The sequence below is a fragment of the Pelmatolapia mariae genome, linkage group LG7 (genome assembly GCF_036321145.2).
Source record: "Pelmatolapia mariae isolate MD_Pm_ZW linkage group LG7, Pm_UMD_F_2, whole genome shotgun sequence".
In the NCBI taxonomy this organism is placed as follows: domain Eukaryota; kingdom Metazoa; phylum Chordata; class Actinopteri; order Cichliformes; family Cichlidae; genus Pelmatolapia; species Pelmatolapia mariae.
In genome coordinates this window covers 13,728,189-13,744,235 of record NC_086233.1, presented here as the reverse complement: position 1 = coordinate 13,744,235, position 16,047 = coordinate 13,728,189, and the positions used below count along the sequence as shown (strand labels likewise).

General features: G+C 36.9%; 1 protein-coding gene across 2 annotated transcripts in view; it reads left to right on the top strand.

Moving 5' to 3' along the window:
- Window positions 1-16,047, top strand: part of clip1b (CAP-GLY domain containing linker protein 1b) — a 47,666-nt gene that overhangs the window by 11,904 nt on the left and 19,715 nt on the right. For both annotated transcript variants that reach the window (XM_063478005.1, XM_063478004.1), the window contains exons 11-15: window positions 1,178-1,339; window positions 1,643-1,738; window positions 5,775-5,832; window positions 5,917-6,014; window positions 8,179-8,253. In XM_063478005.1, the coding sequence (XP_063334075.1) occupies window positions 1,178-1,339; window positions 1,643-1,738; window positions 5,775-5,832; window positions 5,917-6,014; window positions 8,179-8,253 (489 nt within the window). The remainder of the gene's footprint in view (window positions 1-1,177; window positions 1,340-1,642; window positions 1,739-5,774; window positions 5,833-5,916; window positions 6,015-8,178; window positions 8,254-16,047) is intronic.

Genomic DNA, 16,047 nt, shown 5'->3' with positions numbered 1-16,047 from the left:
GAACTTTGAAAGACCTCTAGAAAGCCTGGAGAAATATTGCTTAAGACCACCTTAAAAAGATCTAAGCTAAAATCTAAGCTTTGGAAGGTTTGGAAATGAGGGTTGGCTCAAGATTTTTGTACCTGTACTGTATAATGAAATGTACAGAGGCTACTTAGTTTAGCTTAACATAAAGAATGTAAGCTGTCAGATGACACAAAGTTTCAAATAATTGAATATGTATTCATTTCTACTCCTTGGTGCATTTTGGTATTTCTTTGTACCGCAACAGGCTATTTAATACCTACTTGGGTCAGCCACAATTAAATAGCAAAAGTGCAGATTGTTACAGGCTGTAGTGTTCATAACAGTAAATGTCATTCATTATAGGGCTTATGTCTAACACATTAATGTAAGGGAGAAACATTGTGATATGTTTTACTCAATTATATGTCATATTTAACAATACATTATTTTAAAAGTACAAATAAACTGATATTCAGTAAACCTTTACTTCTTAAGGCCAATAAAATAACCCATTTGATGTTCAGCATGACTATATTTTCCATTACCCCCAAGATAATGTCCATAATATACTTAACATTTATTCAGTCATGAAAATAAATACATTTGCCAAAAGAAAAAACATTTACAGGGGTAAATTGCAATAGCTGTAGTTGTAATAACCATTCTGTAGTGTCTATAACAGGAAGAAAATTCAGCGGTTCCCTTTAAAGCGCCATATCTTGAATATGAATATTTCATACATTTCGACACCGTATTTAACAAGATGATAAAGTTGCAGAAACCGTCATAAACAGCAGCTTTTAGCTGTTTGACTGTGGCTGCTCCATCACTTTTTTCAGTCTTTATGCTAAGCTAAGCTAGCTGCTTGTTTTAGGTTCATGTCATGTCATGGTGACATACCTTACAGATTCTGTCTAATTGATTTCTGACCCAAGTAGATAACCGTAGGCTCCCTAATTAATTAGGTAAGTATGAAAAAGGAAAATGAGGCTATAAATTAATAATTGAATTAATGTGTTTCCCTTACTTATGTGACTGTAAAGTAAATGTCTTTGCATTTTGGACAAACCAAGCAAATGATTACATATGAACAGGCACTACTAATCTCCTCTCTCATGCCCCGTCTCCTCTTTGCCCCATAACCTCCTCATGACTCTGCTTTCTGCTGTAGGTGGCTACAGTATCTGAGCGCTCCAGGATAATGGAGCTAGAGAGGGAGGTGGCAGATCTCCAGCTCAGGCTCCGGGCGTCCCAGCAGAAGGAGGATGCTGTGTCTCTGTCACAGCAACAAATCAGCAGCCTCAAGGCACAGGTTCAGTCTCAGGAGAAGAAGGTTTGTAGAAAGCACCAGAGAATTCTTGACTATGGTGTTTTGTTCAGCGATTCCTGTGCCACAGCTTTATAAGAAACATAATTGCTTGTTGAATGTGTTAGTCATCATTTATCATTATTATTGAAATTATTACATGATGGTAAAATCAGAAGAACTGGTATAACACTCTTCATTCAACCCACCATCTAGTAAAATGTGATACTCTGTGTGGTCTGTTGAAGTTACTGTGATGATGCATAATTTATGGCTCTATACAGATATACATGTGTATGTTTTATGGTCTATACTGTGTGCTTCGAACAGATCAGTGAGCTGAGTGTTGACCTGGAGAGCAAACAGAAAGAGCTTCAGTCTGTACAGCAGGATAAGACGTCTTTGGAACAACAGCTAACCAGTCTGGTAAGAAGGAAAGAGACTCTGGACATAAATAAATACAATACACATGTTCAGAGAAATGACAATGTACTGTAGCCCATCTTTGAACTTGTATACTTTACCTGTCTGTCAATAATAATGGCTTTTAAAGTGATACATCTAAGAGAACGTAGACGAACATAGCTCTTTGTTATAACTCACATTTACATTATTTTTTACATTGGTCTCAATTATTAATATCTAACTTATTGTGAACTTTTCAAGCAAGTATATAAATATAAAAGGCCTAAAAACATTAATAGAAAATTATTTAAAATGTACAGGTTGGCTGACATAAAAGCAGAGTGTTGCGTTTTTATTGTAATAGCGCTTATATTCTTCTATTCTGACACATACCTCACATATTATGATAATTTAAGAAACTTAAAATGAATAAAACTAAAATAAAAGGAAATAATTTTAAAGTAAAAACCATAGAGCTTAAACAAAAATGAAAAAAATCAGAGAGCATTATTGCCAATAAAATAGCTGTCATAACGCATTACAAGTCAGAAACAAATAAGAAGTACACAAAATGAGTGAGTAGGTGGAGAAAGACATAGGATTTGTGAGGTAAGGAAATTATTAGATCAGCCCCAAAACAACAAAACTGCATTCTTGGAGATTGAGGAAACAAAACCATCTATAAGAGAGACAGTCACTCATAACACTACTTGTAGTCTGGATTGAATACAAAAATCATTTGAATAATCTTATAAATTCTTGTTTTCTCAGTACAATTATTGATTTAAAAAAATTTTTTAGACCCTCCCTAACTTGGTAAAAATTAAAATTAAAAACTAGTGAGGATTAAACTAGATTAATAAAAAAATAGGTGCAAACTCAAGACAGTGTGAGGAAAGTGTTACACATTATTGAACAAATTTAAAAAAAGGAAAAAGCTATTCTACTCAGTTTGGGTGCTTTTGATTGGATTGGCTGGGATTTTCTTAATCTTGCAATGAACATATTTCGTTTCAGTGAAACGTTGGCATCCAGTCTGTGTATTCTTCACTTACAGCATGGACAAAGGTTAATGGCAGTCTGTCTAACTCCGTAACATTACAATGAGACTGCTTGCTCAGCTAGCCCATATTTCTATAGTAGGTGAGGAGTACAAATCAAGCTTGTGGATGGATGATGTACAGGTTGGGATAATGGACCCAGGCTCAGGCCTGCCTCTCCTGATAAAAATTTTGGAAATATATGGGATGTATTCAAGGTATGTCTTTAATATATATAAATCCAGGTCTTGACATTCAACTTTATACACACAGGAAATGAATTCTAAATGCATTTTCAGTTGATACTCATCCTACATTAAAGATCTTTAACTAACCTGTAAAAACAGCCTGTGACCTGTGACCACCTGTAACGACCTGTAAAAAGCATATGACATTAACTACACTTGTATCAATAAGATAATATTTGAAGAAATTGGTCAACACATATAGACAGTGGGTCAATTTTTTTTCTAATTATATGGTGGAATGTTATTAAACATTTCCAGCTTCAATATGAAGTTTGCTTGGACGAGCAGCAAATGATCCTGAGTTTGAATCAGTGATGCAAGATCCTAGATTTGGGCAGTGTGCATATTATTCCATTGCCCCTGTGTGTAAGATTGTTAAAAAGTGCAAGCTCATTCATTTTAGAAACTTGAGCCAGACATATCGGCTTGACAAATCTAAGCACCTTGTACAAGGACACTGCAAACTATGTGAAATAATTATGGGAGAAAGAACTGGGCATTAAAATATCTGAAGATATGTGCAAACTGCCTGGGAGACACAATTGTCCTCCACCAGTTCTTGGACTTGGAGACACTACTGTTGGAAAAAATTGATTTGATTTTTTGTCACTCCTAAACAAAGGTTGAAGTAAACTGTCACCCATCTAGGCTTGCTGGAAGGAATGTTGATCATGCCCATAAATTTTGACTGGCACCTTTATCCTACCTTTTTGGAAGGAAGTAACAACCATTATTTCTTAAGTCTTGGGCTTTAATGTTTGTAGATCTTAGATCTTGGTTATAACCCTAATGGACTAAGCAGTGCTGACAAAAATAGCTTCTGGAAGCAGCATGCAAACAAGCCATTACAAGACACTGGCTTCAGAAATTGTCCTACTGCCACACTGTCTGTTAATATTTTCAAACATATACATTATATGGAAGAAATTACTTCTATACCGCTCCAAAAAGAACTGGGAGAAAAAAAGTGGGGAAAAATGGTTAGTTATTTGGCCTTTGAGACAAATTGATAGTACTGATGATGACAAGCATGTTATTTTTATACATTTATACAGAGCTTTTTAACTTCATATGTGCCCGAAGTTTTTATAATGTGTAAACATTATTTTTAAAAAAGTACAAAAAAAGGTCAAAATGAACTACAAATTAAAAACTAATTGGGGAAAAATAAAAGTTATTACTGCTCTATTTCCTATTTTATATATATATCTATATTTATCTCCTGATTTTACAAATCAATTTAGGTATTTATTTTTATTTTGAACTACTGACTGCAGTAATTACACTCTTAACACTTATATATTAGGATCAGGATTAAAATTAATTTTAAAATCTTGATTGTATATTATTTTTTTCTTAATGCAATTATTGTGATTATTTTAACCCTTCAAGGCCTGACCCATAAAATAATTTTATTAATTTTATTGATTTTTCAAATTAACTGTTTAATAAATCTTCTGACAAATGAACTGCTTTTAGTTGTTCATTATTAAAAAACTACTTCTTCAGCTACCTTTGGCTTACTGTATGAACTCAACAAACACTACTTACTGACAGCTTATTCAGTTTGCTTACTGACAATAGAATAGAATAGAATAGAATAGAATAGCCGTTTATTGTCATTGCACATGTACAATGAAATTATGGGTGCTCCACGCCAACTGTACAGGAATGCAGGAATAAATAACAGACAGGAGAAATATATACAATACAATATATACGCTATACAAGAGGAATGTATAGAAAACAATAGAGAGGCAGACATTGGAGAAGAAAGTGCTTGGAAGCAGTGCAAAAGGTCTGAGTGTGTGCGTGAGTGGCCTGAGTGATGAGGCATCTATAAAAAGACCACAGATGTTTGGCTAAAACAAACAAGCGATACAGCTTTCTCATCCTGTTAACCCCATTCAATTCAACGGCATTTAAATAGAAAATGGTGGTGTCAGGATATAGAGCACATTTAACTCCTAAATTTGATCTTTTAACTTTGAACGGCAATTACTACTTTGATATAAGGCCTGTCTCGTCAAAATAGCTGGAGGAAGTTTTGGTGTAGACATTTAAAAGGTGATCATCTAGCTGGTACACAGGATGAATAGATTGTGACTGTTTAGTAAGTGAATATTATATTGTCATCGCTCACAAGTGTGCATATATAATAAATGAAAATGCCAGACCTATTGGGAAACATCTCTAAAGATTCAAAGGCAAAAAAATTAATATGTTCCATATGGAGCAAGCATGAGGAACACATGGAAATAATTGTGCTGTATAATAAAAGAAAGAAATCCTCAGTAACTGTTGCTGTATTGATGTACAGGGCTATTTACTTAGAGAATTAACTCTAAGTAAATATGCAAGTGGATATTTTGGCAGTTGTGCCAAAAATCAAGAAACATGAATCAATCACAAAAATAAAAGTTAAAATTATTATAGTAATTTTTTGGTCTCAATTGTCACAATAATGTTACAGAGTCAGTCATATTGCTATTATCACTGACAGAAAAGCAAGAACATGAGTTGTGCTTAAACTCTTCAGCACATCTTCCAAATGAAGTGCATGTTTGTGCGGGTGGTTCGTGGAGCTGTAGCTTCGTCTTATTTAATCACTCTGTGTTTTTGTTTGCGAGGATCGTTGAGAGCAGAATTTCATCCAAAAACCTTGCATGTTTTCTGGAGCCAGTCATTATTCCCTGGTTAGCTCAAGGTTCAAGAATGCTGCTGTTTGAGTGATTAGCTCGTGGTCAAGCTGATGCCTCTCCATTTCAGAGAGAAAAGCTTGAGACAGCTGAGGAGGAGAACAGGAAGGCAGCAAAGACGATGCAAGGTAAACATATCTGCTGTATATCTGCTACCTTTATTCTCATTTCAGTGTGTGATTTTTTTAAAGCTGCTATCTCTTTTCTGTTAGGATTGGAGCAGATTGTGGAGCGTTCAACGAAAGACTACCAGACCCTGAAAGAGGAGAATCAGTCCAGGGAGAAAGAGCTGAGAGCCCAGCTGACACAGGTAGGTGTGCACATGTACAAAAATACACTTATTCAAGAGGTTCAGTTTGACGTTACTCACTTTTGATTTTCATTAATATTTTATTTGGGTTTTTTATTCTTTTACTGTATTACATTTACAGTATACCAGAGTTTAAATAAAGCATCATACTTTTGTTTTTTTGTGTTTTGCGTCACACCACAAATGGCACTGTGTTTCACAGTTTTTCTTTTCTTTTGTCTTCATTTTCTTTTTCTTTTTTATGTATCATCTCACTCCTTCGCAAGAGGATTAGAGCCACTGGGCCGCTTTTCCCCTTTTTTCCTTTTTTTTCTGTGGCCCTATTCATCTTCCATACACTACCCATTGGATATACATTGCCAGAATTTAGATTGCATGTTGTATTTTTAAACCATCTGTTCATTTGACTGTAAAAGCCCATACCCACAATCCAAACATTTGTCCTAACACCATACAAAAAAAAAAGAAGAAATATTTAGTGTAATTTCATAGTAATTCTCTAGAAAGAAAAGTTGGCAAGATATTGACACTAATTCGATACAAATGACTGATAAGTAAAACGGTTCATTTAGCAATTTATTGTGACTGACTGATTATCTTGGTAATTTGGGCATTTTAATCGAATTTATGAGTGAAATTGTACATCTTGTAATTTCTTATAATTTTATTGCCATGAAAAATGTTTTTTTTGTGTGTGTGTGTATGTGTGTGTGGTGTGTTTGTTGTGTTTGGGGACAATAAAGTTACCGTTGACTATTCACAGTGTTATTTCCAGAAATTTTGAGAGGAATTACAGTTGCTGCTTTTGCCACTGTTAGCCAGCGTTTGTGAAACTTTCTTTGAAGTGAATCTAACATTGCTGGACTTGGACACTCAGTGAATAAACTGTCTTACAATGTGAGAATGTAATCAGACGAAAGTGTGGCTTTCAGGACACTCAAGCCTAATATTAGCTTATAAGCAGCTGTTGTTTGTTTAGCCAGCTTGTTGTCAGCTGTCTTGAGACGGAAGGGTTGAATGTTTAATCTGCTGATAATAAATCTGACATTATTGTTTGTGTATGTTAGAACACTGACTCCAGTCCAGGAGATAAAGACTGAGGTAAAGCGGAAAAGGGTGAGGTAATGTAAGAAGACAATGCAATGGTGGACGAGGCAGATGAAGTTGAGAAGAAAGGCATATTGAAAAGGACATTAAAAATGTACTTGTACAAATGTTAAGTGGTCAAATATAACAGATAGTTTTAAAGAGCTATCTGTTATCCTTAAATTAAGGCACACTACGTATGTGGCCGGTCTCTAGCCACATATACTGTATAAAACGCAATTAGGTGGAATGACAACGCCCATATAGGCAACAATATTCAAGATGGTGGGGCAACATGGCGGCTTCTGCAACGTGGCACCTGCTCCAGATTATGAAACAGTGCTACAACAATTCCTATAGAAGACTTTTGTTCCTTTACTACTTTTACATTCCCAGTGGCCTCCTTTTTTTTTTTTACACATCAAACATGGTGGGAGAAAATGTATAAATGCAGCAATGAAAAATTTAAAAACTAGACTGTTTTTTCCTGCTAATGAATATCTACTGAATGGATGTAGTCTTATTTTCTACTGCTTTTGTTTCTGAAAGTAGACCAGACAGTTTGCGGTTCTTTTTTCCCTAAAGCCACAGCTTTCATACTTCTGTTCATGCTTCAAGAAACCCATTAGAGATTAATGTAAGGGTGAAACAGCATGAGAATCTTGAGGCTGACTTTCCTTTTTTAGCCAACATCCTTAATGAGTTCTAATTGCTCTGTTCTATTAATAGAATACTGTTTTTGAGTACTAATATGACTCCGTTTGACTCTGTCCTTAGTTTTTTAAAGTGGTTTGTTTAGTTATCCAAAACAGAAACAAGACTCAGGGAAGGTGTATGCATTACCTCTATAGTGACTAAATCTACCACAGTGTGTGAGGTGCACTCTACCTGGTAGCTTTTTTAACCTAATGTGTCACTTAGTGAATAAGTAATTGTAAATAGTCATTTGTAATTAATGAAAAAAATTGTATGTGAACTTTTTTATACATCCAGGGGGAAAATAGGCTTGTTGTTAAACATATGCATTTCTTTCTGTACTATAACATACATCTCATGCTGGCTGCATTATATTTTCCAGGTCACTGAAAAGTCAGAGAGGTTGACCCTTTCGCTGGAGCAGTTGACCCTTGACAATAGGACACTGGAGACACAGGTGAGCAGAAGGCTTTCATTGAAAATATGTGGGATGATGTTTATCACCTGTGGATACACACTGCTGTGACTGAGGTCAACACAATGGTTTTACAAGTTCTATTCTATCCCTTGTACTTGTTATCTTCTCTTTCACCAGTGTTAGCTGTTAGCTGAGCCCTGCCTCCCTGATAGTTACTGCTCTTGCTATGCTACTTTGTGTGCACTGATCAGAGTTTACAGAATGGTGGCAAAATTACCATAGAAATTCCAACAAGTTCAAGCTGTTTCAAACCAAAGCAGTTTCTTATTTTGAGCCATTGATTGTGTCACCCGACATGATGACTGTCTCTAACAGATGTTCTTGGCTGCAGCTAATCAATCAGTTGAAAATATTTTCTATAGCTGTCTTTATGTTATTTTTTAATTTTTTATGAAAATGCAAAAATGTTGCTTATAGGCTTGATGGTGACAAGATCGAGGCGACAACAACGTTTCCCAAAATAGCTTGTAAAAGCGTTGCCAAATATATTCTAAAGTAATGTGTTTCATCTTCAACATTTAATGGATTCCTCTATTAATAGACTTTTGGAATGAAGACTAACACCGTTTGGCTGTTGAAACAATATCTCACATTAGCCTTTATGCTCCAGCAACTGCAATTGCTAGAGCATAAGCCTTTTGTAGGGCAGATCAGAGCTGCTTAACTTTATCTTGTGCTGCGTCCCATTTGAAGTGGGAAGTCAGAAATCCTACCTTTTAATTGAAATCAACTGGAATGCCCCCTTGAATTGTGCTTCTCACTTAAAAAGTGGGAGAAGCCTCACCAACCCCAACTTTGTAATCCAACATAGGAGTAGTTCATGCAAACATGAGCAAAACTGTAAAACTGTGTGTTAGAGTGGATTCTTAAATGTTTGTCATTTTTATGCTTGCCATCCATTTCTACATTGTTTAACTGTGAGGCTGAAGTGTTTTATCACAGGGAACATCCTTGTGGAGGTCTGTTTGATGTTTGGTAGAGCTTCCTGCCCTTTGTATGGTTTCACTGTGTTACCTATGGTAAACCATACATTGGGTGTGGGGGAGACTACCCTCTTTATGACCAAGGATGTTCCCCCTGCTTTTAGGTTTTATGACCCTTTGATCAGCAGGAACACACACACACACACACACACACACACACACACACACACACACACACACACACACACTCTTGTGTATACATTTACATACAGTGCCTTGTCTTTGTAACCAAATGGGGTTGCAAGGGGAGGTGTTTTGTAAACTATTGTTTGAAGTTTGTCAATAAAAGGCAGCGAGAGGAGGCCATCATGGGGTTTCATTGTCGTGCTGGACATAGATGTGGCCTCCCTTGCGCAAGTAATCGATCGAACGCTGTTGCCTTGTTTTTCTTTCATGATGAATAAGTCTCTAGAACTAGCGGGGTTTGTGGGAACAGACCCAACACTGTGTTGAACAGTGTGCTCACCAAATCTAATTAAAAAAAAAAATTATTTACACTTTTTAAAAAATTATTTACACTTTATTTTAGTTTTCATAATAATTAATTATATGTCCAAATTGAAATGAAATACCAGTAATTCTTCATGAATCTAAGAATTTACCGTAATTTATTTTAATCTGTAGTCTCTGGCAGGTTGATGGCATTTATAACCAGTAACGAAAAGTCAAAGTTACACCAGCATCTAAGCATTGCTTCTTTGTGGCTGCTGTTTGTTGCATGAAATTAAAATAGCAAAAACTATCAACTATGACACAGTGGATGTGTTAGTTGTAAACAGGAATTCCTTTAATTATTAAATTATGCATTAGAGCAGCAAACACTCTTTAATCCATCTCTGACCCTTTGCTGTTGGTATTGTACAGTTTCAGTGTCACATGCTTCATGTCGCCACAACCCCGTGAAAGAACTCGCACATGCACATCAGTTCAGCTTCTGTAGCCTGCAGGGTTTTTGTTACATATTCACATCACACACCGACCGCATGTGATTGGGCCAGTCATCGTATTTAATCAGCCACCCATGAAATACTACAGTCCATCCCTCTTGTTGTATTTCATCCTTCTTTGCTTTCCCGTGTTTGCGACTTGCACTTTCAGCTGTAACTTTATATTTTTGTTATCTTATACTCAGCAGCTCTCCTCCGTTTGCACTCCACATGCAGAGGATCAGTCACTGCATGGCTCTTGCTCAAATAATGCACGTTCATCTTTGCTATTTGTCAGCTTGCCTGTGGGCTCCAGATGGCGAATCTCCTCACTACAAAAGAAATGCACAGGAGATTAGAGTAGGAAATGAAAAATGAACATAAACATGCGTTATGTTTGACATAAACTATATAATTTATTGGCCCAGCATTTTTCCTACACACTTTGATCAGCTTTGCAGCTGTACTCTCCCACTGTTTTACAGAGAAATACTGAATGAATTTGAACACAACTTCCTTTCTATACCGTTTGTTACTTGATGAATTCATGGATAATTAAAATACCATCATATTGGTGTAAGCAGAAAAAGAGACACTTAAATTAACATTATAAGAACATGATTACATATATAATCAAAGTTGTATGTGCATACTGATGACAAGCAAGTTATGGCTTGTTTCTAAGCTCCTGTTACTCCAGTGGCAAGTTTATATACTTGAGTCAACTTAAACTGAGTATATAATATAACACCAGCTTGGCATGATTTAAGTCATCTATGACCCCTGCCTAATCTCCATTTTTGTCTGTCCTCTCTCCCACTCTTTCTCTATGGGATGTCTGTTCTCACTTTCTCTCTGATTCTCTAAAGAGGGTTTTATGGTCCAGGAGAGGTAGAAGGTTTGCTCTCCGCTAAGCTATATTTAACTAAAGCTGAGCTAAACAGCAACACTAGATATGAAAAAACACTTTAACTAAAATAAAAATAAAAAACTGGCAATTGAAAAAGACAAAAAATAACCGAAATATCGTGGGCTTATGAAATTTCCGTAGTTTTAGTCGTTGTCAGTGTGCTTAAATGTGAAGACAGCAGGTTGTTGCAGATAATTATTGTGACTGAAATATCGGCACTACATGAAGTGTTATGTTTGTATTATAATACCTATTCTAGACTTCTTAAGTCTTGCAAAAATACCACCCACATTATAGTAATTGAACAGCTAAAACTAAGACTTAAACATAAAACTGCAATGTTTCTGCTAATCATTCATCACCAAGTTTAAATTGACATTTCAGTGTGTTATTCTACCATTGAGACATGTTGAGCTTTGGAAATGGATACATATTTTTAGCTGAGGTGCATTTCGTGTCAGTTGTCTCTGAGAGGACGAAGGATCCCTAATAATTTAATAAATATACAAATTAAATTTCTACATAGATTTAACTACGTAATATATTCTATTTTAATATGTTGTACATAATATTTTATGCAGTTTTCGTTAAATATTTTTTGTTAGTCATTCTAAAGTTTAAAATAGAATTTTACCTTGTTGGTTATTTATGTAATAAATGTTAGTCATTTTTAAGTTACATAATTAGAACTGTGAGCACTCAAAATAAGCACCTCCTGCACAGTTCAACTCCTCTTTGTGTAAATTATTTAAGCTTTCATCGATGATGTTTTAATTCAGTATAAACGTTACATTTTGGATGCTTTCTTTCTGCTGAATAGTAGCATGTATCAAATTGGCGTGTGTATATTTTAATTCCAAATTTTTTGGTAGCTGCAAGAGGGAGAAATCTGAGTTTGTGCACTAAAACTAACACTCATGTGATCAAGCAATTATTCAGCAGAGATGCTCTTACGTCTGGCTCCCTTCTCTACTCACCCATGATGCTGTAGGTAGTGATGTAACCCTGCACATGTCAGAGTGAGCTGCAATGTGTGTGTGTGTGTGTGTGTGTGTGTGTGTGTGTGTGTGTGTGTGTGTGTGTGTGTGTGTGATGAGTTCTGGCAACATTATTTCAGTATAAACAGCTGACTTGAGATCACTCTCTTTTGTGTTTTGTGTTGTGGTGTCCAGAGTTATTATAGTTCTTTTTTCATTAATGTCTTCATTGAATTAATTCCTACTCTGAGCATTCTAATATGTATACAGAGATGAAAAGTAAGGAAGAAGAAAAAAGGGGCTGACTGCAGATCATCTTAATGTGCAGTTCTCTAATTAAGCATGTTATTTTTCGTGCAGCTGCCTAACAAATTTAAAAGCACCAAATTAAAATCACAAGAGGCTTTTTATAGACAGATCCTCAGGAGCACAAGACAGAGGTCTTATCACTTTAGATTACTTATGAAAGAGTCCCAAATTTTCTGAAAGAGTAGCATTACCTTTTTTTGCGTTTGTGCTGATATGCTGTGTTTGGTCTTCACTGAGTATGTTACTGTGCATTGTGGCCAACTTCATGGGCATCTTCATTTTAGACTTGTCTGTGTTGCAGACATCTTGGGGTTTGTTCAGTTGCAACTTTGAAAACCTAATCTGTGCTGTCATGTGTGAGAGAAGAGCCTTTTTCCTGGGAACACTTTGGGGAAAAAAGACATACTAACCTTTTGTTATCAGTTTTAACATTTAACATGCTTTATGAGACTTATAGAGTCTGAGATGTTGCAGTTTCTCTGAATATTACAGTCTGACCTTTGAATACATTTTTTGGGATGTCTACTCTTAGAAAGATCAAGATCACGGCTGATGTCTTTCCTTCTTGGCATTGTGTTAACACATGGACTAAGTGCTTCAGTCCAGCAAACTACCAAAGCTCTTACTCATCCCGCTCTTGCTGATGATCAGTTAGTTCATTTGGTTAACAGCACCTGATTGTTACTTACCCTTTTAATTCCTATGGAAACAGTAAGGATCTACTTCAGCTTTCTTTTAAGACCTTCTAAGGAGCAGATGCTGTTTTTATTATAACCTGAAAAACTTGAAATAGGGCATACTTTCTTTTCCACATGACTGTACATAGCATACATTGTTACATTTGAAAGGAAAATGGTGTGGCACACGGTCCTGTAAAGACTAAAGAGTACTGTAAACAACAGTGTTGGAGCAGATCTGCTTTTTAAACAGCATGACTCCATTTCTAAATTACCCTGGCCTCTCTGTCTGCATTGTGTCCTGTAAAATATAGATTCATACTGGCACATTATAGACAACATGAAACAATAATTCTGATATTTTTGTTGTGTGCCATTATAGGCAAATACCCACTTAGCAGACAGGTCTGGCCCGGATCTGGTGTCAAGCCGGCACAGCTGGCTGACTTCTGGCATGGTAAGTGGTATGTCATCCAGATATGGGCCAGGCCTGGCGTTGATGGCACTGTTTATGTAATGGCATGCCATATCTGGCCCGATTGTGGCGTGGTTTATGTGGCCCAGGCTCATAGAAAACAGGTCTTCCCTGGATACAGCATCAAATTGGCACTTCTGACTGACTGGTGTCATGGTAGGGTGTATGTCAACCAGATGTGGGCCAGGTCTGGCAATGATGGCACTATTTATGTTTCTGTTTTCCTGTTTTAGTTAGAAGACCCAAATGCCATGTTGCAATACTATGCTGCTATGGTAGCCAACGTTTCAAATGCAGGTTTGACAGGTTTGTGAGTGTACACTTTATCCAAAACCTAGTGAGGGTTTACTCATGTTTACCACTTGGTGGCTGTAGCTCAGGAGGTAGAGCAGGTCACCTACTGATCGGAATGCTAGTGGTTCGATCCCTGGTTCCTCCAGTCTGCATGTCAAGAGTGTGAATGTGTATGAATGTAGTTAGGAAGCACTCGGTTTAGAGAAAGTGTGTGATTGGGTGAATGTGGCATGTTGTATAGAGCACCTGGAATAATCCGGGAGAGTAGAAAAGCGCTACATAAGAATCAGTCCATTCACTGTCTGAACAGAGTTTCGTCATGTTACTTTTGCGCTATTATGTTCCGGCACATTGCTGTTATTACATGGCTTGATTGAGGTACACATTAGGCTGACATCTGGGGCCAGAGCTGAAACTGTTCTGGGCCAGCACAGGGCCAGCAGTGTGTCTGCAACTGGCCTTGTGCTGGCCGAAGTGTGGGCCACATCTGGCAAACCAGATGTGGGCCACCAAAGGGCCGTCATTCTTTGCGGTATGTGGGCAATGAGTAAGCACATTGTGTGAGCCAGATCCGGGCCATACCAATTTTGCTATGTGGGTAATATTTAGGTCCGGCCATAAAGACAAATACACCACATTTAAGTAAAGTGCAGTAATTTCCTAACTTAGTACATGAAAAGAACATCTTCATTTCAAATTAACCAAGCTGTTTCACCACTTAAACCATAATGTGTAATAACCTAACATAAGTATTTCTAATAACAATAATAATTCTACATGTTAGAGGCATTTCTTTTCTATTAGCTGGTTCCTAAAGCTAACAACTAAAACTATGGACTGATTGATTTGGAATCAGGCATTGCTGTATAGACATTAACTGGTCATGTAGATAATGATTAGCTGCAGCCCTAGTTAGATTTCCAGAGTATCCATGCTATAACACATCACTAAACGAGTGCAGGAGCCTAAAGTATGAAGGCATGTCTGGTAGAATGTATATTACATGTTGTTGCAGTCTCCAACTGAGGGTTCAATCTGAGATGCTGAAATTCACCATGAATGAATGGTCAACATTCTCATGAGTGTGTGTGCATGTGGTGTGCACAAACCAGATTGTGAGCTGCAGAAAGGTTGGGGGGAGTCTGAGGAGGAGCTTATTTAGGCTTACATAATGGAAGTGCTAACCTAACCTGACTCTGTGTGTGAGAGAGAGTTGTTCAGGCGACACGCTCTCCATTTCTCTCTCTCAGTCGTGCACAGCAGGGTATGAGAGCTGATGGTTTATTGATGCCTAGCGGCTTGTGTTGGTGTATGCATTTTATAGACAGAGCGAGAGGGGAGGCATTGTCACAACACTGCTGTCGTTTAGCAAGGGAACACATCTGAAATCCAGCAGTGGTAAGCTGTGTAGGTATGGACATAGCTGCTCTGCATCAGGGTTACTCCAACAACCTCTATTCGCCTCACTACCAGGTAGGATCATTCGTTAGATTTTTGTTTTTAGTTTTTTTTTAACACATCAAACTGAGAGGAAAACCGTGCTGCAGTCATTTTCTAATACAGTAGTATGTCTTGGTCATTGTAAGCAGGTGAATGATCCTTGCCTGTGCCTGTAACCTATTGGATAATTCTGTATTTTGTGCTTGTTTGTGTGTCTTCATGTGTTTATGCATTCAATTTGGACATTATCATAATAGAATTAAAAAACTCTGAAACTCAGCTGCAGTTAATATCACAATGTGTAAATGTGCGAATGGAAACATGCTTTAAAAGGCTAGCATGAGGTTTTTATAATGTATTTATTTTCTTTTTTGTTTCAGCAAAAACATAGACTTCAAAGTCGTACTCGTTAATTAATTATTGACTGGCACTGTTCTAAAGCAGCTGATATCACAGCGCTGCATGTGTCCGAGAAGCGCTTTGAAGCTTCAGGAGTGATTTCAGATGTGTTTGGAATCTCTGCCATGTGACTCAAATGGGAAACAAAAAAGTTTGCTTGCAGTGAAGTTGAAGGAATAGATCTTTCTGGGGCTTTTATTTTTAGTTCCAGCTCATGCTGCTGTCTGCTTGCCTCTTTGGTCTGCTGGTGTATTTTAGGTATTACCTCTGGTCTCACTCTTAATGACCCAGATATTCTTTTTTTCTTACTGCAGTTTTCTTGAATGCAAACCAAGGAATGCAACAATCATTTGGAACAAGATGTAGAATATATCTGTGTGTTT